Genomic DNA, 27048 nt, shown 5'->3' with positions numbered 1-27048 from the left:
GAAGTTTCTTCACTAAGATGACAGCTCCAGCCATATAGTTTCCTACCATAATCTGAATTATCGCAAATAAAATGTTTGAAGGATTGGTAAAACGGTTGTTGGATACCTATCTGGCTCCATATGTCGATGGGATCACACAAAACCTTCAGCTGGCAGTATGGTCTGGGAACATTATACTGGAAAATTTGAAACTTAAAGATGATATATCATCAAAATTGGCATTACCGTTCCATGCGGTGTCTGGAACAATTGGTAGGATGAGCATAAAGATACCATGGGCTAGTCTAGGAAGTACTCCTATAAACATTGTAGTTGATTCTGTCCATATCGTTATAGATAACAGGGAAAATGATAAAACTGATGAAGAAATCCTATCCAATCTTAGAAAAAACAAGAGCAACATGATTGCACTGCTAGAACAGGAGTATTTTGAATCAGCAAATTTGAAAACACCCGGAAAAGTGAACTCGTCATATTTTATCAGACTTTCGCAAAAAATACTAAACAACATACAGATAGACTTCACAAACATAAATGTGCAATTATTTGATGAAAATAGTTCATTCGTCTTCAAAATTGAATCAATATTTCTTAGGAAATCCCAAGTAGAAGAAAGTAACAAACCCCTTAAAATTGAGACCAATGATAATATCAAAGAAGAAAATATCACACATGTTTGCTCCCTTTTAGGATTCTCTATTTACGAAGCGAATGGTCTAAACAATAATTTTACAGGAAATTTAGATAATGATCATAATTTGAATACGCAAGATGAATCGACATTCACTCTCTTAGAACCTCTTTCCTTCACCCTATTATTAGCTGTGAACCCCAAAAATAAGTCTGTATATGCATCTTTATGTATTGGATCAAGGAACACAACGAATATTGACGTGGATCCAACTGAACCATTACATATTATGTTGACACAAGATTGTCTACGCACATTTACGAAAATGTGGGTTGATATGCAGTTAGAAACTAAAAGGTGTAAGAGGATACTTATGCAAAAGGCAGATACAGTTGCATTGGATGCTGACTCCATTAAGGGGACTACTAAAGCAGAATTCATAAAGTTATATACCAAATCACAAAATTATTTGGATAAAACCGGGGATGGTTTATTGCCACATGAGGAAGAAAGATTGCAAACATTAATTGATGTAATACCAGCTAGATATATAGCCCGGTGGAAGTTCGCTTGTTCTAATCAAAAGAATGCCAAAACAGACACCAGGAAAAATGGAGCAAAACAGGAATCCTGGTTTAGATGGATGAGAGGAGTGGTCACTAGCGTGGTTGATAGGCAAAGTAAAGAAAAAGATGGCATAGATTCGGAAAGTTCTTCCATTGAGAACTTACCAGGTGGGTTGGTACTTACAGAGGAGGAAGTAAACATGATAAAAGAAACTATGAGTTTGGATGATCGTTTTGAAGATAGTTTAGCTACAAGTTCTTATTATTTTGAGTGTATGCTTCCACGGTTTCAATTTACCATTGATGCTAGCAGAAATAAGGTAGACTCTAGGGATATATTGCTATTGGATATGGAAAATTTGCAATTTAGGCTATTCTTTCATTCCGTAGTTGATGTAAATGATAAAGACACTTACGAAGGTTACTTTGATATAAATTTGGATTCATTTGACGTCATCTTCCGGGAAACCAAGTTGATGGCATTCATTTCTAATAATACACCATCTTCACCCGCAAATGAGACTTGTAGAGAGCTAGAATCATGCAGAGATGATCATATGAGTAACGAAAAATCGTCCATGAGTTTACGAGTTTCACATGAAATGACAAATAAAGGGAATATATTGGTGATTAACGGGGAATTAAAACCACTTGAAACAAACCTAATACCTAGCGTGATCCCGGTTTTATTCGAATTTTTTAGCTACTTCCAACCTCCACAAGTTATTCATGCTACAACACGTGAACATTCTGCTATCTCTGATCATCTATCAAATGTTTCTGCAAATATTGATGCTGTTATCGAAGATGAAATTTTAAGTGTAGAGAAACCATTGTATAATGCTGCGCAACATCTCCCATCATTGCTATCTTTTGATGTAAAGTTTTCAGCCCCAATTCTCCTTCTCTACTCCGGAACATACGACAGAATAGATATACACTTTGGAACACTTATATTAAAGTCTAATGGTCCATGTCTTCTTTCTAATATAAATGGTACTATTGAACTTAAAGAAACCCAAATATCCTGCCGACATCATTTGCATAACGAAGGAGAAAGATTCGACTTCCTTAGACCCTTACCTATGAAAATACATTTCGATTGGAATTCAAATATTGAAACTCTTTCCCTAGATGTGCTGTTCGAGGAGGTTTTTGTGCAGGTAACACCCCTTGCTACTGCGACCTTGTTTGAAATACCAAACGAATTAATACAGACTATAATACAAGCCAAAGAAACAGTGAGGATAGAAAATAACAAACGAGTTGAGATAAACTCGAGAGCCAATACTTCATTTAGTGACAGCTTGTGGAATTATAGGATACACGCAAATATACTCATTCAGCACTCAGGATTCTCTGTATCTAATATGGACTTATGTGAAGTTTTTAAATTAGAAATGTATAACTCTTCTTTCAAGTTGGAAACCGCACCAACTAAGTCCTCTGTGCTCTTGGGATTGGAACATATTATGATATCCAATCCTTCAGTGGATATGCCGCTTTTTTTTACAAATACAGAATTTTTACCATCTGGAAGGAAGGATGGAAATGTTTCAGATGATGATTCTGAGTTTGTAGATGCGTTGGAAGAAAATATTAAATCTTTGGAAATTGAAATTATAACAGATTTTAGCTCTGGGATTGGCTCTAAAACTATAAATCTTTCTCTAATAGAAATGGAAGGGAATTGGCAGTATAAAAGTATAAACGTTATGGTGGAGGCATTCCAAGAATATAAAAATATAATCACAGGAGGGATAAAAAATAGTATGCACAAACTTAAAGGCGGTATTGACCAGAAAAGTTTTTCATTCCTGCCAGATTCTGCTGTAGCTGCTGTTACTGGCACATTGCAAACTTTTAAACAGAGGTTGGGTATTACTGGAGCTAGTGCTGATAATAGCAATAATGAATCTTGGAATGCTGGAGTAGGGATAACAGATGTTCATCTGGGAACAGAGCTTCCTCCTTTATATTCAGAAAAGATGAATATGCCTGCGGATACACATGTAAATATTAGCATTAAAGGTGCAGCTATTGTATTTTGGACCAAGAAAAATGAACCTATAGCTCGTTTAAGTACTAGTGGAATAAATTATAGAATTTCTAAATTTGACAATGAATCAATTGTAAAGGTGGAAGTCGGGACAGGTAAATTGATGTTTGGTGGTAGATGTATCTTATCACATACAGTGAACCCTGAACAACAGGCTGAGCATCCTCTTCTTAAATTTGTCTTAAAGTGTTACAATAGTACTCGATTACAAGTTCCATATTCCATGTGTTTGAATGGAGGCTTTGAACGCATAATTTTTGTTTACTTCCAACAGGATATTAATAGACTTATGAATTATCTTGATGATGGTATTTTAAGTGTGTTTATCTCAAAATCATACCACAAGGTGGTTGAAACAGCTGCTTCTACTTATATGCTCTTCAACTTTTCGGTTACATCCCCATGCTTCATAATTCCAGAGAATAAAGCTATTCTATCAGCAAATCTTAAAACCATGGAATCTGTTGACTATCAAAGCGTCAATCAGGAGGATCAATTCATGTACGATGATTCAACAATCCCTCCTGGTCCAATGCTTCCTAATATTATAGATATGGTAAATAAACCTAAAAACAAACACATTCCAATAAATAGTGAGTTTCATGATGCGTATGACCTGTTGAACAAGATTTTTGATAAGGTAGATACTTGGTACTTTGGCTCCTACCTACTACTTGAGTTGGGGCATCTCCAGTTCAATAATGGTTATACTCATAGATCTGATGAGTCCTTGAAATCTACAATGTTTCTAAAGATGTTTGGAACTAGGGCTCTTATTGTTGAGCAAGATAATGGAACAGACAGCGTTACTGGGAAAATATTAGACTCCACCGATTTAGCAGTTTGTACTAGGGGTGGAGAAATGCTTGAGATTGGTATAGATTCTGATGATTGGGTTTTAAAATTGAGTAGAAAACAACTAACATTTTTGATTGATGTATTTAGTGAAAACATCTGCGGTGTTAGAAGCAAACCCACTAGTAACGCTCCAGATACGCAACCTACTAAAACAGAATCAAGATACTGTATAAGAATTACACTAAAAAGGTTTCAGTTTAATTCTTTGGCATATAATTCCATGCCACTAGCCGATTTCCAATTTGACCACATTACAGTTTGTCTTGACTACGCTTCAAATAGCGTGAATATGACATCTTGTTTCCAATTTGGGTTCTGCAGCAAAAATCTCATTATAGATGACAAAAGGATAAACTCAATAAATACACATCGTAGGTTACTTGATTGTTCGGTTAAAGGCGAACCTGCATTAAAAGTAGGCAAGCCTGCTAATGTGCTGGAACCATCTGTGGATGGACTATTGTATAGCTGGTTAAAGCAATATAGACAAAATACGGGACATGATTTCTTTTCAAATGTATCATCTGATTTGTATAGTATAAAGTGTGTTGTAAACAGTGAGACTTTGCAAAATACTATTGATTGTACTATATCCAATGCTGCGATCTCACTCTTATTTGTATTTTTTATGGATATTGTCCGCTATTTTTCACTCTCTTATGGTAAAAGTTCATTATCACGCTTTCCAAAGAAAGAAAGTATTACTGTGAATCCCCAATCATCCTCTAATGAAAAGGTTTACACACTAAATTTAATTGTTAATAATGGAAAGTTTATTGCTTTCTCAAAGATGAATTCGGAAATTTATCCACAGCTAGAGCTATCTTCTGACTTCATGCTTGTGATGACTGTTACTGGTAGTTTGTACAAATTTGTAAAACTAGATATTTTGGATTGTGAACTCTCTAGGGTTTATCCCCTTGAAGATAGACGTCAGATCTTATGCAGAAATCTTGAGGCTTTTGGCAATGGCCAATACGTATCTGATGTATTAACCTCAAAGATGTTCTTTGAGTTTACGATGCCTCCAGCCGCACTAACCCTGTACACCAGAGATTTAAGTATTCTAATAGCTGCTACTACATCGATGTTTACCGATGGCCCTTCTGTTATGCCTGTGAAATTGATAAATAATCAAATAATAGAAGATACTGGGGCATCTGGGAAGTTCTTGTCACTTTCCTTCAAGGTTAAGGGGATAAAAGTAACTTTCTTTGATGATATGCGTAAGGCACTCGTTCCTATGATGAAGATGAACCTATCAAGTGAAAAAATTGAATATTTGAATCTACCCATAGAAAAGAGATATAACATAATAAGATGTTCTTGTAAGCTAGACTATTTCAATGCTGCAATTGGTGATTGGGAGCCATGTCTAGAGAAGTTTAATTTTGATTTCGAGTTTACTAAGAATGTTATGAATGACAAAAGTCTGAAAAGTAAACGAATAACTCGTATGGGCACCGAAGATGTATGGAAAGAATTTGTTCCTAAAAATCTTGTCAGGATTAGTAGCATGTACAGTATTCTCATAAATATAACACCAAGCTTGTGTCAATTACTCTTGTGGTTCATTCCTATGTTATCAGATAATTTGAACAAGGGATTGGTTTACATTAACCCATTATTAATATCTAAATCGAGCTCAAATAGTTTATCTGATGACTCAAATAATGGAATAGATAATAGCGCATACAGATACATAAATTTGACCGGTTATGAATATTATGGGTTCACCTTGGATACAAATTGTTCGAATCAAAATGAGGCATACAGTGAACTTAAGGTAGTTACTACAACCACAAAACCCATGGAGTTGGATAGCCTCGTAAATAAGGAGAAAAAGGAATCAAATCCGTCTGATTTGTGTATTTACCTTACAGCTCGACCTCCAGAATCTCATGTTAATATTCTTAGTCGTAAGCTCGGAATAAAAAATAAACAAGTTATCATTCGTGACTTAATGGTTACAAGGAGCATAGGCAGAACTAAAGAAAACTTGAGACATAGCAATCCTAATACAGTACCAAGTATTTATAATTCTCCCTTCGAAAATGGGACAAGTGCCTCAAAAATTCCCCTAGCTAGGAATTGCTGTGTACCATTAGCACCGCCACTAATGGATGCATTATCCTATACTAGTGGTGAAAATGATGAATATCCAGAAAAAATCCTTGAACAGGCTATGGAAAATAAGTCGGCACTTTCCATTCACAACGTATTATGTGAAGTAAAAACACCGCATCCTTCACATAAACTTCTAGTTTTCACTTCAACTGTGCGCATATTTAACAGATCAGGACTTCCACTGTTATTTTGTTTTCTAGATCTCGATCTACGACCCATATTTATGTCGAACTTGAGATCCAGATCTGCACCAATATCTCTTTTGGATAAACCTGTCAGTAGCAACGAGTTTCTGGAATCAACTACTATAAAGTTTTCAAACGATAATTCATTTGCTTCTGATAAACAAAAAGATTTCGGATATGCAATATACTTGGAGAATAATCATTTTCTCTCTGTTCCTGAGTGGGCATTCATAGGTGCTTCCCATGTTATATTCAGTTTCACCCCAGCTCCATTAGTATCAGGAAAAAGTGATGCTTTCCATTCTAAAGGAACTGTTCCAGATTTAGGAAGTAAGGAAAGTTGGTCTAAGCTGGTAAACAAAAGTGGATGGTCAAAGATAACTGATACACTTCATCATTCTGGCACTAGGGTACGCCAATGTTACTGTTCGAATATGTCAAAGTCTAATTTCATATACTTTGTTGTCTCTGTAAACTCTAAAAAAAGTCTGCTACCTGCTAACTGTGATACATTTGAAATTACCATATACCCTTCTCTATCTGTTATGAACACCCTACCTGTGGAACTGGACTTGCGTTTCACAGCTAAGGATCACAATTTCCAAGATAATAGAACATCGCTTTCACCTTTATCAAGGCACCTTGAAAAATCCGAAAACAACCGTTATATTCAAGAAACCTTAACTCTAAAGAGAAAATCAATAATGCACATATATTCTGTACCCCCGAATGAATCTCTTTCTTTTGTTGCAAGAATAACAAATCTGCAGGGAGATTTAGGTTCAGACAAAGCTTATAGAATTGAAAACCAATATTCAAGGATAGGTAGTCTACAGCTGGATAGATCTGGGAATTTGTGGTCAGATAGGATTTCGAAAATATACGGTACTTCTGAAACTCAAACTAAGTTTTTTGTTCCTATGCCTAACACAGCGCCACTGGAGCTTGAAATGATCCGTTACCCAGGAGGATTGCCTGTTACATCGAATTCTTTTCATGGACACCTGAGTTTGATCATAAATACACCATGGTTATTCATAGACAGGACTGGATTGGGAATCCAACCTCACAAGAAGCATTTTAGACCGACTTTAAATGGTTTATCATTCCTTTCTAGTGATGACGAAGAACAAACTATTTATCTTTCAACCGGTGGGAAGATTAATGATCAAAAACTATCACAGGCTGGTATAAGATTACCCGCTGTTGGTGGTTATTCCTACGCAACTGTTGAAGATGGGTCTAGACAACACGCAATTTCTCTAATTACGGAAAAGGTTCATATATCTGGGCTATCATCGCATGTATCTTGCCGTATAACGTCCGCTATGCCTGAATATTTGGTTACAAATAATTTAAAGCAGAATATTTTTATTAGAAAGGACGCTAGAACTCAGCCTATTGAAGTAGAAAAGGGTACTACAATTGCAATACCATGGCACTCACAAACTATTTCTTCAGAATCCTCAAGTAGCGTATCTCTTGAGTTCAAGCCATCTGGAGATTCTAATTGGAGCAGCCCTATTCATCCGTCTGAGATTTTTGCAGGTCAAACGTATATTGCTTTGCGTACAGAAAAAAGATCACGTCCTCTTGTCTTTTGTATCTCTATTGTGCCAAAGTACGGAACGAAATATTGCATAATTTCACCCCCTGAAAGTAATAAGAAGGGATATGTTTTGACCAACTATTGTACAAACCTTAAGGCAGCTATGGTTCGCACTTTCCATAAAAGCACTATATCAAGTACTTCATCTGAGAACCCTGGTAACTCCTCGGGATTATCTTCAAGTGTTTGCTTCACTGCTAAATATGGGCAAACTGTGCACTTTGGTTGGTCACAACCCTATTTACATAAGTCAAGGCTTTGTCAAGTTTTGTTATGGCTTGATAAAACTGTTGTTTTCCCTGAAAAACCCCTAGTAATAAATATCGGTTCGCCAGCGTTAAGATATAAGCAAGCGGAGATACCAATTCCTGGCAATCCACACGCGCATATATATGTTTCAGCAGAGAATAGAGGCGATTGCGTTACTATTGAGATTAAACCCACAGAAAAAATAGAAAAACGGGTTATAAGCGCAGAATATAATGAAGATTCCAAAAGTTCGTTGGATTCTACCTTCTATTCTGAATCACAGGATAATGACTCTGAATATGTAACGTGCAGAGGACCGAAGGGTGAAGAATATAAAACTTGTAGAGAGTCAGATAGTTTGGGTGATCGGTATCTTGATTTTAAGCAGGTTCCAGAAATAAATTCTGAGGATATAAAGGATGTAGATGACGCATATATTGGTGAGATCAACCTTGTAAGCAAAAACCTAAGCCTACAAATTGCATTGCAACTGTCTCAAATTGGTTTGAGCGTGGTATCTCAAATATTGCATGAGGAATTGTTCTTTATGGAAGTATCTAATCTTGTATCTGTTGCGCTATGTAAAGATGATCATCAGAGATTAGAAGTTAGAATAGATGACATTCAAATTGACAATCAGACTGACTTTGAAAATGGAGATATCACTCGTACAATTTTGGTAAATAGGGGCAAGGTGGCTAAGCATGATCAGCCTCGCCCATTTTTGCAAATATATATTGATAGACCATTTGCAAGTTGTAAGGATTTGTGTCTCAAAAAGGTTTTTGTATCTCTTGATGATATTGAAGTTGATGTTTCGGATACGTTGTTTAGCCGTGTATATAATTTGTATAAAGAATGTATGAAGTCAATGGACACAGTATTTAGAAGTAAGAAGGTAGATTTTAAGATGATTGACGACTGGATTGAACAAGAGTCTAGATGTAGACTATCATCAATAGAAGCAAACCCTGAATCACCTTGTGCAATTTCTCTGGATTATCTCTATATTGAAAGCTTTAATTTGATAGTATGGTGTAGTTTTGAACTTGAAAAATTGCACATGTTAGGTGATCTCATGAGAATGGGTCTGAGAATTTTGAGTGTTTCCAGGCACTTTGAGCTTATGGGAGCACCTTTGCAATTCCAAAGGGAGTACATATCTATATCTAGAAGTACTTTGAGATCGTTCTATGAGCATATGAAAGATAGATATCTTCACTCGGCTCTGTCATGTATTGGTTCTATTTTAGGTTATAGTTCTCTGTTAAATATTCCAAAACTGCCGATAACTGTTGGAAAATGTACCATAGAACTAGCTGCTGATGCAGTAGACAGTGTCAGTACTGGAATAGGAGGTCTTTTATCAAAGTTCACATTTGATGCAGAGTATATAAATAAAAGGCAGAGGGATAGAATTTCTAGACCTTGTAGTAACGTAAAGGAAGGAATTTTTTCCGCTGGAAAAAGTATAGGAGAAGGATTTTTGTCGCTCACAAACATTGTGACAAAACCAATTGAGGGTGCACAAAAAGAAGGAATGGGAGGCTTTATAAAGGGACTTGGAAAGGGCTTAGCAGGATCAATAGTAAAACCGATTGATAAAGTTGGACAGGCAGTTTCCCAGGTCTCCAGGGGAATTAAAGCAAATATGTCAAAATCTCTGCTATTTGACAGATGCGCAATTGAACCGTGCAGGAAACCACGCATGCTTTGGGGTGAATTCTCTCAAGTCAAACCATACTCTCTAGGGGAAGCTGAAATTAAGAGCGCCCTTGGCCATAAGCTCTCAAAGAAAATTATGCACTGCCAAACGGTTTTGAAGCAATCACAACCTCCTACTCACCTAGCACTCTTATTTTATCCTTCAAAAACACATTTTGTGGATCTTTGTAGATCTAGAGTGTCAAACAAACCAACAGTAATATGGAAATTACACATATCGGATATAAATGAATGTAGAGCATCTAGCCATGGTGTCATTATAAGATGCAAAGGATCACAATATCAGATACCATGTTCAAATGCCGAGATGATAAACTCAATATTTATCTCATTTGAAAATGCACGCAAGCAGGCGTCCTCACTAGTCACAATTGGACCTGACCTATTCAACGATGAATATAACTAATTTTTAAAAGTTTATATACAACAAATTTACATTTTACTAGGGAACATATTTGAGTTTACGTGTCCTAAATAGCAAATTTAGCAAGTATTCTGGACGAACTTGTTGCAGTATACCAGATTGAATTCACTCAACGACGAATTTATTCTCTTTAAATAGCTGAACAGAAAGATACAAAGAGGTTTGAACCTACAGCTTCACACAAAAGAGGTTTTCTCGGAATGTGGAATTTGAAAAAAAGTAAATGAATCCAACGAAACAAAAAAACGGAAGGCTGAATATAGACCAGCCGGATGTGAACTATATAGCGTTATTAATGCGCCATATGTCACTTACACTACTGAGACCTGCCCTAACCAATAGGTAACTGCGGATTAGATGTATAGATACTGCTGCGTTTGCCAATAATATTGCCAGTGCTATAGCTACAACATTTTCGATTGACATGGACAAATAGCGGCAATATACCTCTATACTTTGTTTGCTTATGTATTTCATCCTGTATAACATTAGAAAAGGAGAGCTCCAGTTGTCTTAAAGCTGTAAATTCCTATAAAAACAATATTTATGCGACAAACCTTGATAATGTTTATTGGTCAAAGAGAATTTTGTGTCCATTTAACTGCACATTTTATTAAATTGCCGAGGTAGCTGCGAATTCTAAAGGGACTATTTCTGGGAGGCACGGCAGTCGAGTTGTTTGCCCACGCCACAATTTCAAATCTTGAGATAATACAAATACACATCCATCAAAATAAATTCTAATGATGTTCGTATTATGGTTTTAGGGTTGATATGTTCAGTTGTACTTGTGCTTGTCGCTCCGACGATTGGCGTGAAGAAAAGCATACCTATCCCATACATCACTCCCAGGGATCCAAACGACACCGGAATTAGGTAACGTACTTTCTACAATGTAATGTAACCAAATAGGGGTATTGTGATTTTCGACGGCTCCGGAAACAACAACAACCTTCCATTCACCGAAGTCACTGGTGGAGACGGATACGTTTGCAAATCACCAAACTGTAACCACATTACACGTACACATCACCGTATACTTAGGCTATAATGGTAACAGATTCAATGAAATGGAAAAGGAACTAGAAGCTATGCAATCCCAAATGACAAGTCCCCAAGAATTCCTTCATGCCAACGTTTGTTTAGCTTATACTACATAAATAAACACAAACTTGTAAACATTAAATGTTTTAGATGGTATATTGAGGATATATTCTAAGAACGTAACTTGTGCATACAGTCTAGTATGTGCTGAGAGTTTGCGGCGCCCATCTTGAGAGCAGCATAGGAAGGAAGGCACTTCTTGTCGAAAGCCTCTGTCATTGCGGCACCGACCTTATCCATTCCCATTGTCATCATAGCAACAATCTGAAAAAACATTTGTAACACACTTGCTGAAACTAACGTTTTTGTCCTTTATGTAGTATGTGACAAACTTTAGGTTATCTACGTCACCCTCATGGAGAATCTCTTCAGTACCATCGACAACACCAGCAAATCTGCAAATTCAAGTTAGTACAAATGTATAGAGTACCTGAATCCCTTCTTGAAGAAATTGGACCAGAAGAATGGAACCATGGTCATCTTAGCAGGTTTGTCAAGCATATTGCTTGCTGCCACTCTTCCATGTTGCAAAGCTACATTCCAGTGCTTAATTGATATCTCATCACCTGAAAAGGATGTTTATGCTCTAAAAAACTAACCGTTAAGATGGTAAGGATAGGAAACAACATCGCCAGCGGCAAACACATTATCTGGGCAACCCAAACACCTGAAAGATTCATCTACCCTAATGGTTCCATTTTTAGCCAATTGAGCAGTCGGAAGCAAACTTGCGTCCACCTTAGCACCAACACCCTCGACGACGCAATCAGCCTTTAGAACAGTTCCATCACCCAAGACTACATCAGTGATCTTGCTCCCCTTGATTTTGTATTCCTTAACGGCTGCATGTGGTAAAAACTTGACACCGTTGTCTGTAAGTAATTTTCCTATGACAGAACCAGCGCGCTTTCCAATAATGTTTTCCATAGGTGTTTCCATATTAGTCAAAACGGTAAGTTTAGCACCTGAAGGCTTGAGAGCTGAAGCCAACTCACAGCCAATGAAATTAGCACCAACTATAACGACATCTTGGTCTGGCTTAACGGAAGCAGCCAAATGCTTCATATCATCAACAGTCCTCACAGTAAAGTGATTGGTCAAAGTCATACCATTAGTCATTGGCAACTTTACAGAGAGTGATCCGGTAGCCACGAGAACTTTGTCGTATTTAACGGTTGTACCATCATCCAAAGTGATAAGGTTATTCTTGGTATCTATGGTTTTTACAGCTTTACCTCCGTAAAACTCAATTTTGTTATCCTTGTAAAAACTGAGTGGGCGCAAAGCTTGATCGGTTGGAACCTTGTCATACGATTCGTGGAAAGACTTTGTCAAATGTGGACGGTAGTATGGAAGATGGACTTCATCGCTATAGATCAATACTCGCCCTGTAAATCCCTTGGATCTCAGTGTTTCAGCGGCAGAATGCGCAGCGGCACCACCTCCGCATATTACGAAAACACGAGAATCACGCTCGGATAGTTTCTCTTTTGGCATTTCCACTGAAGCTGGAAGGGGATAAGGAGGCAAGAATGCGTACAACTTTCCATCTTCTTCAAGAACCTTGTATGTAGGCAGTCCAGTAAAGCATGGGCCATTAAGACAAGTACCGTCTTCGATGCTGAATTTGGCATTATGCCAGGGGCAAACTAGGCACTCATCTGTGAGGCCACCGTTAATAAATGCAGCGGCAGAATGTGGACAAGCGTATCCAGTGCAGTACAACTTCCCCCTTACCTTGGAAACCAGGACCATGTCCTTGCCTGAAGAAAAATTATTGGTAAATATGAAAATTTACCTCCACGAATCTTCACTTCATAGGATTCTCCATCCTGGAAGTCGACTAGTTTACCCAATTCAACCTTTTCGAAGCCGTCACAGAAACTTTGAGATTTTAGCGATGAATAGCAAGCGTATGCAAAGGTTAACGAAGCTGATATACCAAAAGCTTGAGAAGAATATGAACCTGCCTTTCCTCTTCCACTTAAATAGGAAGAAGATAGGTATTGTGTTCTTCTACTTGCGAGTGCCGGAGAAAGCCTCAAAGTTGCAAAAAAACGCCTTCCTATGAGTCTCATATTTTAATTTGGCCTTTATAACAGTACTTTATGTAACAGGGTGAGAATATAAAGTGAAATGGTGGTACCTACGCACTATGTCTGTGTGATGTTGGCGATTCACATACGAGCCAACTTTCTGCACATAAAATGTAAATATAACATATTTTTAAGTTGTTTGTTCTGTAAGTTCGTGGAATCCCCAACTCTTCCGAACATCATGCATAGTCTATTATGAGACACGTATCTTTGATAACATCGGTAATATTTATGATAAATCTTTCATGTTTTTCTTCGATAAAGTTCCTAAAAACTTCAAATATACCCTTGTATCTCCGTTCGAACGTAATAAACTCTCAATCATCTTATTCGAGCAGCACTCGTTTTTATTCGAACGTTACAAATATGGTTTCTACTAACAAAGTGCCGTTTTCAGTCGGATTAGGTATATCTATAGCTACCATATCATATGTGTATATAACAACCGTGCAGACCCGTTCTGCCATAAGCAGTTTGAAGACAAGGCAGTAAATCACATACCATGTGAAAAGGAAACCTTTATGAACAAGGTTTGGACTTTCTCAACATTTCGTGCACATGCATGTAGGTTCAAGAAATATTAGATTCTGGAGATTATAAGCTTACAGACGGATATGCTCCTTTTTGTAAGCACATATTTGTTAAAAATTTCACCAAGGCTCTATGCGGATCCATAGAAATTACCGAGAAGAATGAGCACCTCCTCAAGTATGTATATGTGTTTATTCCTCTAGAACAACATAAATTAAACACACAGGAGTGGGTACGTAGCTCGCACATCGAATGAATTACCGGTATTATCTCGCTGGTTCAGAAGGTCAGATGTTGAACAATACACCGAGGAAGCTTTATACTTGGATTTAATTTTATACTCTAAAGAACAAGTAATAAAGGAAAATGAAGCCACAAATACCAAGATTCCAGATCGTTCCTATGACAAGGACTACTATATAATATCGGTAAAACCCCAAAATATCGACAAGGAATTACCCATGCTTCCAATAACGTTGGTTTTATCCTTTATTTTATACTTTTACAATGGTGTCTTAGGATGATGAGAAACACTATGATCGAAGAAGGTGGAAGTGGTGTAGGTATCAATAGGGGAAAATATTTAGAATCGGTAGAATTCTGGTCAAAGCGCGCAGCCATACTCAATTAGCGTATCATATAAGATAAATTCTTGGAATCTATTCACTCTTGCTATCATGCTCTTTAATCATCTGTTCCAGATTTCTAAAAAATATTTGTAAATAGTACATTCACATATACCTAGGAAGTCTCCATTTTGGTATTCTTTCTACAGCACCTTCGAATTCCTCGACAGAAAATGAAAATGGTGGAGATTTTAGCTTTTCCAAAACCTTTAGGGTTAAATCATCCGGAGTTGATGCCGATGATGAAAGTGCAATTTTTTTACAAGAGCCAATCAATTCTTCGGTAACTTCCCCATCATTAAAAATCAAATGTGCTCTGAATATATTGTTCGCATGGAAGTATAGAACCAACCTTACACCTCGGTTAAGGGCAGCTTCTACCAGTCTCTTGGCATTCGAAGATAGTTGGCTACCAACTATCAGCACCAAATCACAAAATTCGGCAGCCTTATGGATTGCAGTTTGCCTATTCGTTGTTGCGTAACAAATTGATCCACTGGGAATTGTTTCTATCTGCGGAAATTTTTTAATCAAGGCTTCCTTTATTTCGCGGCAGTCGTCAAGACTAAGGGTTGTTTGTGTTGCATAAAATAACTTGGTTCCCTCTGAAAAATTCAAACATTCAACATCTTCTACGGTCTCTATCACAGTTACAGACTCTGGTGCCTCTCCACTTGTACCAATTGTTTCCTCTGAAAGGTAATGTTAACATTATTTTTATTAACTAACGATGATCCTTGTGACCAATCAAAATGATCTTGTATCCTTCTTCTGCCTTTTTCTTTACATATACATGAACCTTGTTGACTAATGGACAAGAAGCATCAATTTCTATCAAATTCCTGCTTTTGGCAAGCTCTTTAATCGCCGGTGACACACCGTGAGCGGAGTAAACTACGATCGTATTTTCAGGAACCAGATTCAAATCCTCGATGAATATAACTCCTTTTGCCTGATATTCGCATGAAATTACATAAATGTGTATACCCTTAGTCGGTTGCAAACAGCCTCGTTGTGGACTATTTCGTGCTTAACATATATAGGTGGACCAAATATTCTCAATGTTTCTTCCACTGTCTTTATAGCTCTGCTAACACCTTCACAAAATCCCCTGGGTGATATCAAATACAATGTCTTGTGGTTGGCAGAAGATTCCGATTCTATAAGGTTATTATGTGCTAATCCATCAAAATTAGAGTATTATGAAGAAAACAACCACAACATGGACCAAAAGCAGTGTGGAAGATTGGTGTAAATGAGCCGTAGAATGAAAGTGGCCAGGTTATAACAGACAAACCTGAATATAGTCCATTTATCCGAAACTTTGTGAATCTTCTGGGATATTTCAGATCTTTCCCATTAAAATGATGGTAAAATTCTCTTTTAATGCGAAACGACGCGATCGGATACAGAACCCAGAATGAAAACGTAAAACACAGAGAAACTAGTGATATAAAATACATTACAATGCGATAGGAATGGAAAATGCAGTATTACATTATAAAATTAAAGTGTTAAATGTTTGGTGTAGGTGGAGCTTGTAAACACCTGTAAAACAAAACGTAGGGAACATGTGTATTGGTATGATCCTGAGAAAGTGCGTCAATTGACTCCTCATCGGCTCTCTTGATTGTAGAATCATCAAACTTGTACCAATCTTCAAATGTTTCACTGTCACAACCGATAAAATAATAGTGACCAGAATGTGTAGAGTCTCCGGAGTGAATTATCGACCCATACAACTTGTAATCAAAGCCAGTGATATGCAGTGTGTTATCAATCTTTACACGCTTAAATACCTTTTGGGAGTCATGACTTCTAATATGCCAACTGTTCCTATTTAAAATTATGATCAAATGTGAAGGAGGAGATGCGATAATGTTCCACATGTGTGCTTTTCTATCTTTGTTGCAGCTTAGGCAAAAATATTTGTTTTCTCCGCTGAGGACCTCTACCCCGCAAAATTCTTCAAATAAATCCTGAATGCTCGTTGTTTTTGATAATGAAAAATTAAAATCATAGAGGGTTTCTTCATTATCTGATATCGATGAACACCTAAGACACTGTATTCTTCTAACTATAAGTCCAGCAAAAACTGATTTCCACAGTTCCAAGTTGAAATCTAGTGCCTCCGAAATGAAACGAATTGCCTCAGTTACATCCTGCTGACCATCTTGAAGAAGCTCCGAGATCATATCATAGCTTTCCGATGGATTTATAGGTCTTTTCCTATTCTTCATCATCTTTTTAAATAGTTTGTGGAGAGAAGATAAGAATCTATTCGATTTTTCATCGTCAGCTGCCCACTTAAAAATATTGTACACAAAAAATCTAGTATGATACAATGACTGCAGTAGTGCATTAAAATAGCACGTGTTTCCCAAATTCTTTAGCCCGCATGGAGCTAAATATGTAAATTGGGGTTCTTGAGGTTCATCAAATCTCAATCTGCAATCAACTTCTACAGGTTTAACCTGCGAATCCGCAACTCTGTCAAAGTTCGACAAATCTTTTTTTATAAACAAGGAAAGGATACTAGAAGATCTGTTTTCTTGATTCTGCGTTGAAGTCCTCTGGAATATAGGCAATGTCCTAGATGTTTTGGTAGATTCATGAGGAAGAGGTGACAATGGAGGACATGGTACTGCTTTATCCAATATTGAATACAATTCTGTAAGACCCAATAAAGTTTCAGGGTGAATTCCGTCCTTAATCCTTGTCCATAAAAAGTGGCATTTCCACAAGAAATGACTCAAACTACCGAGAACCAGAGGAGACACTTGGTTGGTTATTATGCAGTGTGGCTCCACATGTATAAGCAAAATTGTTTGCAATATGGCATTCAAAGCGTTAATCGGCGAAGAACAACGGCAGACACAAATCCTTAAGCAATTCTCCAAAATTCCAAGCGGTGATGTATTTGAATGCTTTGCGTTCGCGTTATAACCACTCGGATATGTTACAGTATAATCAACACCATACTCCACAGTATATTTTGATCCATAATCCACACCTGGCACAGAGTAATGAAAACCAGGGTCTGCTTCATAACCACCGTAATCGTTAAAATTATTAGAGGCACGTAAATGGAATTCTTGCGAACCATAGGGATTATAGTCGCCATTCTTGGAATAAGAGTTATGTGCTCTTTGAGAAGAAATGTCATAGTACACCCTAAGAGCTGTAGAAAGCAGTACGCACAAGGGATCATCCGGTGATCTTATAGACCATGGTAAGATGCAAAGGAGACACCATAAATCCAACATGTCCTTTTCCGTGAAATTGTATACAATAGACTGAATTGAGAGATATAAATCATCATTCGGATATACTAGACCTATAATATGCTCAAGCTCAGGATGAATATTCCCCTTTTTCCTCAACATAAACAAGAATAGCTCCGATAAAAGCCAACTTGAGCCACTTTGTGGTCCAAGAGACTCTTTATTTCTCTGAAGCAGAGCAAAAGCTGAATCTTTCATGTTAGACGTGTCATCCTTAGAGTTTATCCAGTGAAAACATAGCTGGGCTAATGGAATTTTTGGACAGGTTGAGGGCATTTCATACCAAATCGTGCAAAGTAAATCCCGAAGTCTAGATGCAGGAAGTTCAAATGCGGACTTTACCTTAGCCCTATCCATGCATATTCTAAGCATTTCCAACGATTCCAATTTTCCACAGTGATAATCATCCAATCCTTCTTTGTTGTACAATAAAAATCCATCTTCATCCATTGATAAGGGTATATTTTCCTCAATCACTCCAGGGGTTGAAAATGTTGATTTATAGGATAAAAGTAACCTTAAAAATTCTCCTCCTATTTCATCGTTTATAACTGGATTGAAGAATGACGACAAATATTCGCAACTAAACGAATCTACAAATTCTTCAGGGTGGAAAGTAAGTGCGGAGGACATCAGCCGTACGCAAAGTGGTCTAATCTTATAGTTTTCTCCCATTAACGCGACCAAAAATGAAACAACTTGCTTCATCATAGCTGTATTTGTGATACAAATCGCTTCTCTAAAATATTTTACCAGAGAATCCTCATTATACATGCCAGTTAAGATTGAGGTTCTCATTTTTATTGAATCAGCTTCACTAAGGTTATATACCGTGTTTGACTTTGTTATGAATGGTGAAAATGGATTTATATCATGCCTATGTGCATTGAAATCAAACCTACAATCTGGTTGTACCTTCATGTTCCTATTATATCCAAAATCCCTATAACCCATACCAGATCTATACGCTGCTTCCATATTGTTTGCACTAGAAATGTTTGGATCCGAATACATTCCAAAATTTGTAAATTTTGTGTTTGAAATATTAGAAGTGGCAGCATATGTAAAATTCGAAGTATCAGTGGGTCTTGACTTATTTGTAACAACGGGTTTTGAATTCAAAATATTTTCGTGAGATATTTTTAAGTCGTCCACATGGGTAGAAATAATCCTATCATCATGGGTCAACACGTAGCTGTCATGTTCCGTGGGTATGTTTGGCGCTGTTGTAAAATTTTCCTTGAACTGTACAGTGGATTCAACGGCCTCTTCAAATTTTGATGTGCCAACATTCGACTCTTCATCAACATTATTTTTTGTACTAGAAAAGGAGCTTGCATTTAAAGTATCAGAGTCGAATGAGAAGGGATTTGTAGGAGCTGTTTCGGCAACATGCTCAGTTTCCACTGATTCTCGTTTGACTGATTGTTCGAGATTAGTTCCTACTGTCTTATCAAATTTAAATTCAGGTTCTTCATTTAATACTACATTGTAAGCATCGCCGTCTTCATAAGAATTTTCAATTAAGATGGTTTTTGGTTCTGAGTCCTTTTGCGTAACATTCGCACTCGTATTATTTACCTTTGTTATAACGGTTATTCCTTCATCAGTCTCAGAGAATATATCGCTACAACTCTCAATCTTGTCATCTACAAAGCCGTAATCTTGAGACTTGTCATCATAGACTATCTTAGGTGGAGATGGGATATAAGGATTGTAGGAATCCTCCTGTTCTTCAACCAAGTTATTCATCATATATGATGGAGAAGTATTGTTCTCCACGGTGTAGGATTTTGTGGGCACATGATTCCACAACCTACCAGATCTCTCAGCCAAGTAGCTTGACCATCCTGGCCCCGTGTTTATCTTATCCGAGTTGGTATACTTATCAAACGAATGGATTTTGTTGGCAAATAGAGTCCTTTTTTGTCCATTATTGGACATATGATGAGCCTGAAAATAACTCGAATCCCCAACGCTATCCATTTATCTGCCAATATATGATCATTTTACACGAAGATCGAGCAAACCAAAATCTTTATACTTCCAGTTTTTCCTGAACTTATAAAACTAGCATTCAATGCCTATGATGTTACCCTCAACTTTAAAAGGTCAATAATTTACATACAAAATTCTAATCGCAAGTGCAAAGCGCATTTTATCAATAGTGCATTAAAGCATAATATTTTACAATTACACCATGCATAACTAACTTAATTAACAGTGCTGAGGGCGTGGAAGCAACACGTACAGGTGAAGTAACGAAGCCTTTATTGGGTTCAGGTGGAATAATCTTCTGAATATTACATCACATTGCAACATTCACTATTTCTATAGCAAATAGTTAATATTTCTTCTTAAATTTTCGTTCCGGGGAGCAAAAATTGACCTTTTCACCGAAAAGTCCCTAAGATTCGTGCTTTCAGCATTATGTTCCTATTTCACGGATATATCAGCCTATAATATTGGAATCATGTATTATTTATTCAATATGCAAAGAAATATACCCAAGTTGGAGTGCATTAACATACACACCTGGTTGAGCCAGTTCCTCTACCTGTATGCCAAAAGTAAGCAAATATCAATTTCCCGTGACAAATCCTAAATTTTCTTGGGTTAGATCTAAATTTGTGAATATCATCTACAACTGTAAATCTGGATCTTGAACTTTCCTCGAGTGTTTTCTACTGAGTCGCTGGGCAGTGTTTGTGTAAAAACAAACTGTGCTGGTTGTGACTTGTTACATTCGTCTGTATATCTACTGTTTCCAATATATTTGGTAATTTGTCTCAAGAGCCACATTGTAAGCATGTAATATCCACTAACACTTAGCTCAAATGGTCAAAGTTTCCATGCTCTGTGGTATCAGCCACAATTTAAACTGCATATTTACTTGTATTTTTATGTATATGCTTCTTGGCTCAGAATCTGCACATTCAGAAAAACCAGGGGATGAAGGATGTAATAATGGTATCACTCTCGGTAACGAAAAATCCAGCGACAAAGATGCTACTGAGATCTTGAGGGTACCAGTCTATGGAAATCTTCATAAGTTTGCGTATTACTATACCTTTGTTAACATTGGAAATCATCCACAAAAGCAAATGGCCATAATAGATACAGGATCACAATTGGTAAACTTTGCATGCAGAAATTGCAGTTACTGCGGAAATCATGTTTTGAAGAATCTGGATCCAAAGAGTTCATATACAGCATCTTATATAACTTGCAAGAGTGTACAGTGTAAAATTGTTGGTGGAAAGTGTAATCCTGACAATTCTTGTGGTTTTATGCAAACATACTCTGAAGGGAGTTCAGTGCATGGAAAATATATAAGTGACGTTATAAATTTTGATTCCGCTGGGAACGAAAGAAAATTGATATCGTGGTACAATTATATTGGTTGTGTTAACAGAGAAAATGACCTTATATATTCACAAGTATCAAATGGGATTTTGGGATTAAGTAAAATTAAAAATTCTGAAAATGCATCTAACGATCAAGAGAATCATGATATTCCTGCATTTATAGAGAAATTCCTAAATGATCATTACGAAGAAGAAAATGCTATTTTTGCATTGTGCCTTTCTGAAAATGGAGGGATACTCACCATTGGAGGATATGATAAATCATACAACATAGACAAGTTAAAGCATCAACAAAAAGGAAGAGGCTTGATTAACAGGACGAAGTGGATACCACTTATAAATTCAGATCTCTATGTTGTGAAGATGATTCGTTTGGAATTTATGGGTGATTCAATAAAAATTAAAAACAGGAAGTTCGTATTAGACTCTGGGACCACTATATCTATATTAGAAAGTGGTTTGTTTAAGAAGATTATTGGATATTTTCAGAGTCTATGTACAACAATTGAATATGTAAATATGAACAACAGTTTGTTCAGCCGGAACAAGAATCCGATAAACTGGATAAATTCAGCCGAAACTAGAGTTCATGGATTTTCTCCAAAGGCTTTTCCAGCAAAGATAAATCCGGTCGTGCAAGAAATATTTTTTAATGAAAACTATAAAAACATGAACACTAGAAATATTAAAAATGATGAAAAGCAGACAAAGATTTTTAAATGCATTCAGGACAGAAATACGCACAACATCTGTTTCAGCGACATTTCAAATATGCCCAGCATTTTTCTGGAATCAGATACGTAAGTATCCAATTCCTTAATATTTATTTTTTAGAGGTGAAAAAATCGAATGGCTTCCTCGTTCCTACTTCTTGAAGAGAAATTCCAAGTTTGTATACAAGAGGACAAAAACATGTTTGTAGGAAATTCTCAACCAATCCAAACGGATGGTGGTGCTTAGGCATAGAGGAAGGTAATTTAGATGAAAATATTCTGGGTGCTACATTTTTCAAGGGAAACCACCTCATTTTCAATTTACACACGAACAAACTAGGTAAGAAACAAACTAATAAAATACTATTGTTAGGTATATCTCATGGAAATTGCCCAAGTTATGTTTAAAAGGATAAATTAAACCCTTAAATCTATATTTATTAGACAGTACTATGCAATGCGATATTAATCTTTTATTTTTGTACCCTTCTTTTACTACAAAGAAAAACTGTATGCTGGGATCCACCTTTGCCTCCGAATGGTTTGCTCGAGGGGAAATGGCTGGCTGGTACAAGGTCTGGTGTCTTTTGAAAAATGTAATCTTTCCCATTTCCCAATATATAATTTTGCCCAGACCCCCAAGCATACAAATCTGCATTATATGTTATAGCAAAACAAGAATCAGCACCATTAAATATATGTTCGATTGGGATTTCATCAAATCCTTGCAATTTAAGGGGTGTTGTTTGTTTCCCCTCTTTTGTATCTATATCATGTCCAATATAGTCATTATTCCCCCAGGTATAAACAGCATCTTCAACTAATGCCATAGTAAAGAACTGCCCACCAGATAGCTGTGTTATTTCATGTCCTTCAAATAGAGTTATCTCTTTTGGAATCTTGACGATCATTTCATCGCTTCCACATCCAACTTCTCCTTGTGCGTTTCTTCCTACACCATAAAGTTTTACCAAATTTTTTGTTTGTATAAATGTTGTACAATAACCAGTAAATATTTTATCCACAGATTCATCGCTGGTTCTTGGCCTTTTCCTTCTCCCAGTATCAGAATCTCCCTCAGTCACTATTTCAAGGTCAGTCAGTGTTCTGAATTGTGGCCATGTTAGAGCCAACCTTTTTGTTTTATCATCACTTAGGTCAGGAGAATTGTCAGTATAAGTTTGAATCTGATCACCCCAGATCATCAATTGTGAGAATTCATTACTACCAAATGTATAAACTCCCTTGCCTCCTTGAGGCAAGAGCACACAGTGGTTTTCTCCAGAACAAATATCAGAGATAGTATAAGCCCCTTCAACTTCGCATGGTACGATTGTTGGGTTGTCAATATATTCAAGTTTTGTCAGTGTCTCATAGTTGTCATAATCCGGGATACCAATTGGACCATCGCTATCCTTGAAGCTTCCAACAATCAATACCGTTCCATTGTATGTCAGAAACAACGTGTGATTATCACCACATGTTACTTTTTTAATAGGTTGACTTATGTTCACTTTCATTGGTTCAGAATCTGGAATCTCCGGTGTTTCATCTTTACTGACTTTCCTTCCAAGAGCACCCATATCGTTGCATCCAAATGTATAAACGTCTCCGTTTGCGGTCAACAAGGCAGTGTGCAGGGCTCCGCATGAAACACTCACAATTTTCACTCTAGGGATCGATAAAATAGGAGTAGGAAGTGCGCATTCATAGAGCGAGGAAAACTCAGACCCGTCACCTTCCTTGGTTGTATCGCAACATGATGAAGGAATTTGATCAATTTCCGATGAACCAACGATAAATACTGTTGTTGTCTTCAAGTCAGAAACATTAAAACTCATGCGAACCCTACCAGGGTTATCCAAATAAGAAGTAACTTTTTGTTTTTTTGGTGGAGATTGAACCACTTCATCATGATCTGTACATTATATGCATGTAAAGTCGTCATATTGTTCAGACAGCGCGTCTGTTAAAAAGATACCAATCAGAAAGATGACTGGAAATAAGATACACATAGACAGAAGACTTACCGTTAGTAGGCTCTTGTGTATATGATGAATTTGTAGCAGTGCCACAACATAAACAAAATTCGTCATGGCTCTGATTAGATACCATACAGGTTGGACAGGTCCAGTTGGTAGCCATTGCAACAGAGTCTCAAATCACAGTTTCCTAATAAAAACTACATAAAATAACTAGCCTTTTGATATATAAGGCCAATCTCACTACAATTCTGGTGTTTGTAGAGAGTTGTCGATATTTAGATAAAGCTGTAGCACTATAAACTTCCATGGCTACTTATTAGGGGAACATGATGGCTTATTTTATTTTTTTATTTCATATGGCAGAATTTGACAGGATTCCTTCGTAGAAATTGCCAACCACCTCGTACTTTGTCATTCATACCCAGAGATACGGTTAACATGGTAAATTACGTTTCAGTTTAGCAATTTTTAAAACGTTGACACAGTTTACTGCATATTTAAGATCATAAGAGTTTATAAACATGAAATCCCACTCTGAATTATCAATATTGGCATGACATTCCTATACACATAAGGAACATGAAATTACTTATGCGCTATGCTTTATTTCTTTTGCCTTAAGGTAGCGAATATACCTTTGCGACTAAATTATAACAGGTAATTAGCTTTGTGGTTTTTCGCTTCTCAAGTTGGCTCCACTTTTGCCCTCACTTGATGCTTTTGTATCCTCACTTGGCCTTGTTTGTTCCTCGCCAGTTGGCTCGGGTCTTTTGTCTGATGCATCTCCTTCCTTTTGTGTATCTTGCTTCTTCTCTTTCTCAGGGACTGGTTCGCTATCTGCCTCAGTCTTGGCCTCCGGTTCTTCCTTATTTACTTCCTCTTTCTCTCCCTTGGGTTGAGTTGCCTTGACGTCTGCTTCCTTATGAGCTGGCTTACCGCTTGCTGTGGTCTTATCAACTAGGACGATAGCTTTGGTAACATCAGCATCAGAATCAGCATTCGAACTGAGAACAAGTCCAAGGGTAATCGCGATGATTGAAACGACTACGAACACTGATACTAGTGCCAAGCAGATCTTTTTGATAGAATGCCTCTTTTCTGGTCTCATCTGTATAATATTGTGTTGCATGCATTTATATATTTAAAGTTTCATCTTCACATTGGGAAATATTATGAGACGTACCTTTTAATGTTTAAAACAAAAATTATCGGATATATTTTTTCGAAAATGTATTGGACTAATTGATTTATAGTGATATATTTATCATCCAGTTGATCTGGGAAAAGGTACGTTGAGAATTTCTCCTGGAGGAAGGATAACGAAAATTTTCGCACGAGTTAATAGATCTCCACGAAACATTTTCCGCCGATATATTTGTGGTGTATAAAAGTATACCGAGGTTCCATAGTATACAGTACTATGTGCAGCCTTAGCGTGACAAATAGCCAAGCGCTGATCCCGAACCTCACAGTCAAGATCTGATAGTGGAATAAACCAATAGGAGAAATAGATCTGAATAGCTAGATATATAATAAGATTCAATGCCCATAAATTCAAAAGGGTAGATCAGAGGCACTGCCTCTGCCAGATAATCTAAAATATGCCCATATAGAAGAATAGAGAGCTTTGAGTGCTCCAGCTCCACCTAAAGAGTATGCATCAAAAATGTATAGCACGTACCTGGTATGTATGACAGAACAACAGACATGAGTGAGAAAAACTGTGTCAGTGATGAAACAAACGCTAGAAGATATAGTGGATATATTGTTGTGAAAATAAGTGTAGAAACAAGTGAAATCAAAAAAGCGGCTGTGAATACAATTCTCTTGGAGTGAAGCATATGGTCAATGAGAGAACCCGCTCCTTTGAGCAGTGCAATAGAGATTAAAAAGGTGATTGAGGCACAAGTAAACAGTAAACCAAATTTATGCGGAGCAAATATAATGAATGGCAGTGTCATGAAGGCCATAATAAAGAAAATCAAACTCGTGGCAAATAGAACCAAAAAGGCTTTATAGTTTGTATAAGTTCTCCATGAAGATTCTGTTTGCCAGTCAGATGATAAACCGAACGCAGCTTTCCCAATGCTTATCATGGAGCTCATTCTTGAGATAAATAGTCCTGGCTGGCTCTCGTTTTGCGACTCAGTATCCATTACTCCTATATTTTTGCTTTAAATGAACCATATATACATACCTCTCCTTATGTTTGAAGCTCCGTTGGTGACAAATTCAATCCCCTTTAGCAGGAAATTATCTTCCTGTAGTTGCTTGTATCAAAGTTGCAAATGTGTAAACTTATGAAAAATTTAAACTAACACTTCTAGAGGCGAATGTGGAAGTACTGGATTTGTCGCCAAAAAAACGACCAGTGCTGCCATCTACAATAAATTATAAGAAAATAGAGAGAAGCATACTTGACTGGCCTAATGGTGGCGATTTTTGACCATTTAAAGTGTCAAACTGCGATTTATATGGATCTTTATTATAAGATGGTACGTCAAAGTTTAAAAAATCGCTAGCCTTAGTGGCGCTCATTGGATCAGAATACGATGCGGCAGGCATGACGTATAATTGACCGCTAAACAGTTATAATAGGAGTGAGTTTAGGTTACAACCAAAATTATACACAAAACATTTGCACTGAGCACGAATTACTTGGCGTCTTGTGGCATTTGGCGAAAATAACGATTCGTTATGGGGATGGCATGTTTAGGCATCCGTTAAATGGCTTATTTTGAGGATTTTCTAAACGTTTGTAATTCTCTGGTAGTAATGTTACAAGTACTAGCTGGTCTAGGTATTCACGGGCAGTCTGACACATATGAACGCTCATATATATCTGAAGCCCCGAGACCACTTTATTATCTATAGGAAACCTTCAAACTTCACAAATTCTATAATATTT

General features: G+C 37.0%; 9 protein-coding genes across 9 annotated transcripts; 3 read left to right on the top strand and 6 right to left on the bottom strand.

The window, feature by feature from the left end:
- Positions 1 to 71: 71 nt before the first annotated feature.
- BEWA_053130 (conserved hypothetical protein) lies at positions 72 to 10428 on the top strand (the record flags this gene model as incomplete). The annotated part of the gene is made up of 1 exon (XM_004832653.1): positions 72 to 10428. The coding sequence occupies one exon, from the start codon at positions 72 to 74 to the stop codon at positions 10413 to 10415; it is 10344 nt and encodes a 3447-aa protein (XP_004832710.1). The 3' UTR covers positions 10416 to 10428.
- A 1220-nt stretch (positions 10429 to 11648) lies between these two features.
- On the bottom strand, positions 11649 to 13670 carry BEWA_053120 (ferrodoxin reductase-like protein, putative; the record flags this gene model as incomplete). The annotated part of the gene is made up of 5 exons (XM_004832652.1): positions 13336 to 13670; positions 12137 to 13300; positions 11968 to 12103; positions 11839 to 11932; positions 11649 to 11801 (listed from the first exon to the last, which is right to left on the bottom strand). Exons 1-5 carry the CDS (start codon positions 13613 to 13615, stop codon positions 11649 to 11651), a joined length of 1827 nt encoding a protein of 608 aa, XP_004832709.1. The 5' UTR covers positions 13616 to 13670.
- A 95-nt stretch (positions 13671 to 13765) lies between these two features.
- On the top strand, positions 13766 to 14867 carry BEWA_053110 (conserved hypothetical protein). Its single transcript, XM_004832651.1, has 5 exons — positions 13766 to 14039; positions 14087 to 14163; positions 14202 to 14341; positions 14391 to 14639; positions 14684 to 14867. The coding sequence occupies exons 1-5, from the start codon at positions 13829 to 13831 to the stop codon at positions 14793 to 14795; spliced, it is 789 nt and encodes a 262-aa protein (XP_004832708.1). The 5' UTR covers positions 13766 to 13828; the 3' UTR covers positions 14796 to 14867.
- BEWA_053100 (4-hydroxy-3-methylbut-2-enyl diphosphate reductase LytB, putative) lies at positions 14824 to 16253 on the bottom strand (the record flags this gene model as incomplete). The annotated part of the gene is made up of 6 exons (XM_004832650.1): positions 14824 to 14869; positions 14906 to 15106; positions 15143 to 15482; positions 15520 to 15742; positions 15778 to 15950; positions 16088 to 16253. The coding sequence occupies 6 exons, from the start codon at positions 16251 to 16253 to the stop codon at positions 14824 to 14826; spliced, it is 1149 nt and encodes a 382-aa protein (XP_004832707.1).
- A 51-nt stretch (positions 16254 to 16304) lies between these two features.
- On the bottom strand, positions 16305 to 20301 carry BEWA_053090 (Ubiquitin carboxyl-terminal hydrolase family member protein; the record flags this gene model as incomplete). The annotated part of the gene is made up of 1 exon (XM_004832649.1): positions 16305 to 20301. The coding sequence occupies exon 1, from the start codon at positions 20058 to 20060 to the stop codon at positions 16305 to 16307; it is 3756 nt and encodes a 1251-aa protein (XP_004832706.1). The 5' UTR covers positions 20061 to 20301.
- Positions 20302 to 20911: 610 nt separating this feature from the next.
- BEWA_053080 (aspartyl acid protease, putative) lies at positions 20912 to 22563 on the top strand (the record flags this gene model as incomplete). The annotated part of the gene is made up of 3 exons (XM_004832648.1): positions 20912 to 22242; positions 22277 to 22330; positions 22365 to 22563. The coding sequence occupies 3 exons, from the start codon at positions 20912 to 20914 to the stop codon at positions 22561 to 22563; spliced, it is 1584 nt and encodes a 527-aa protein (XP_004832705.1).
- A 65-nt stretch (positions 22564 to 22628) lies between these two features.
- Positions 22629 to 24300, bottom strand: BEWA_053070 (regulator of chromosome condensation protein, putative; the record flags this gene model as incomplete). Its single annotated transcript, XM_004832647.1, has 2 exons — positions 22629 to 24073; positions 24186 to 24300. The coding sequence occupies 2 exons, from the start codon at positions 24298 to 24300 to the stop codon at positions 22629 to 22631; spliced, it is 1560 nt and encodes a 519-aa protein (XP_004832704.1).
- Positions 24301 to 24801: 501 nt separating this feature from the next.
- On the bottom strand, positions 24802 to 25248 carry BEWA_053060 (hypothetical protein; the record flags this gene model as incomplete). The annotated part of the gene is made up of 1 exon (XM_004832646.1): positions 24802 to 25248. The coding sequence occupies one exon, from the start codon at positions 25246 to 25248 to the stop codon at positions 24802 to 24804; it is 447 nt and encodes a 148-aa protein (XP_004832703.1).
- A 446-nt stretch (positions 25249 to 25694) lies between these two features.
- Positions 25695 to 26785, bottom strand: BEWA_053050 (conserved hypothetical protein; the record flags this gene model as incomplete). The annotated part of the gene is made up of 5 exons (XM_004832645.1): positions 26558 to 26785; positions 26460 to 26521; positions 26338 to 26401; positions 25822 to 26301; positions 25695 to 25786 (listed from the first exon to the last, which is right to left on the bottom strand). The coding sequence occupies exons 1-5, from the start codon at positions 26703 to 26705 to the stop codon at positions 25695 to 25697; spliced, it is 846 nt and encodes a 281-aa protein (XP_004832702.1). The 5' UTR covers positions 26706 to 26785.
- Positions 26786 to 27048: the final 263 nt, after the last annotated feature.

Source organism: Theileria equi (genome assembly GCF_000342415.1).
Source record: "Theileria equi strain WA chromosome 4 map unlocalized gcontig_1105316255039, whole genome shotgun sequence".
Lineage (NCBI taxonomy): Eukaryota > Apicomplexa > Aconoidasida > Piroplasmida > Theileriidae > Theileria > Theileria equi.
The sequence above is the reverse complement of the archived record's forward strand: the minus strand, read 5'-3'. Positions and strand labels throughout refer to the sequence as shown.

Excerpts from the sequence above, each read along its gene's own strand:
- BEWA_053110 (XM_004832651.1), top strand. The coding sequence starts at position 13,829 with ATGAGACACGTATCTTTGATAACATCGGTAATATTTATGATAAATCTT. Across the intron at positions 14,040-14,086 it reads GCCGTTTTCAGTCGGATTAG|ACCCGTTCTGCCATAAGCAG; the intron begins GTATATCTATAG and ends ACAACCGTGCAG. Across the intron at positions 14,342-14,390 it reads AAGAATGAGCACCTCCTCAA|GAGTGGGTACGTAGCTCGCA; the intron begins GTATGTATATGT and ends TTAAACACACAG.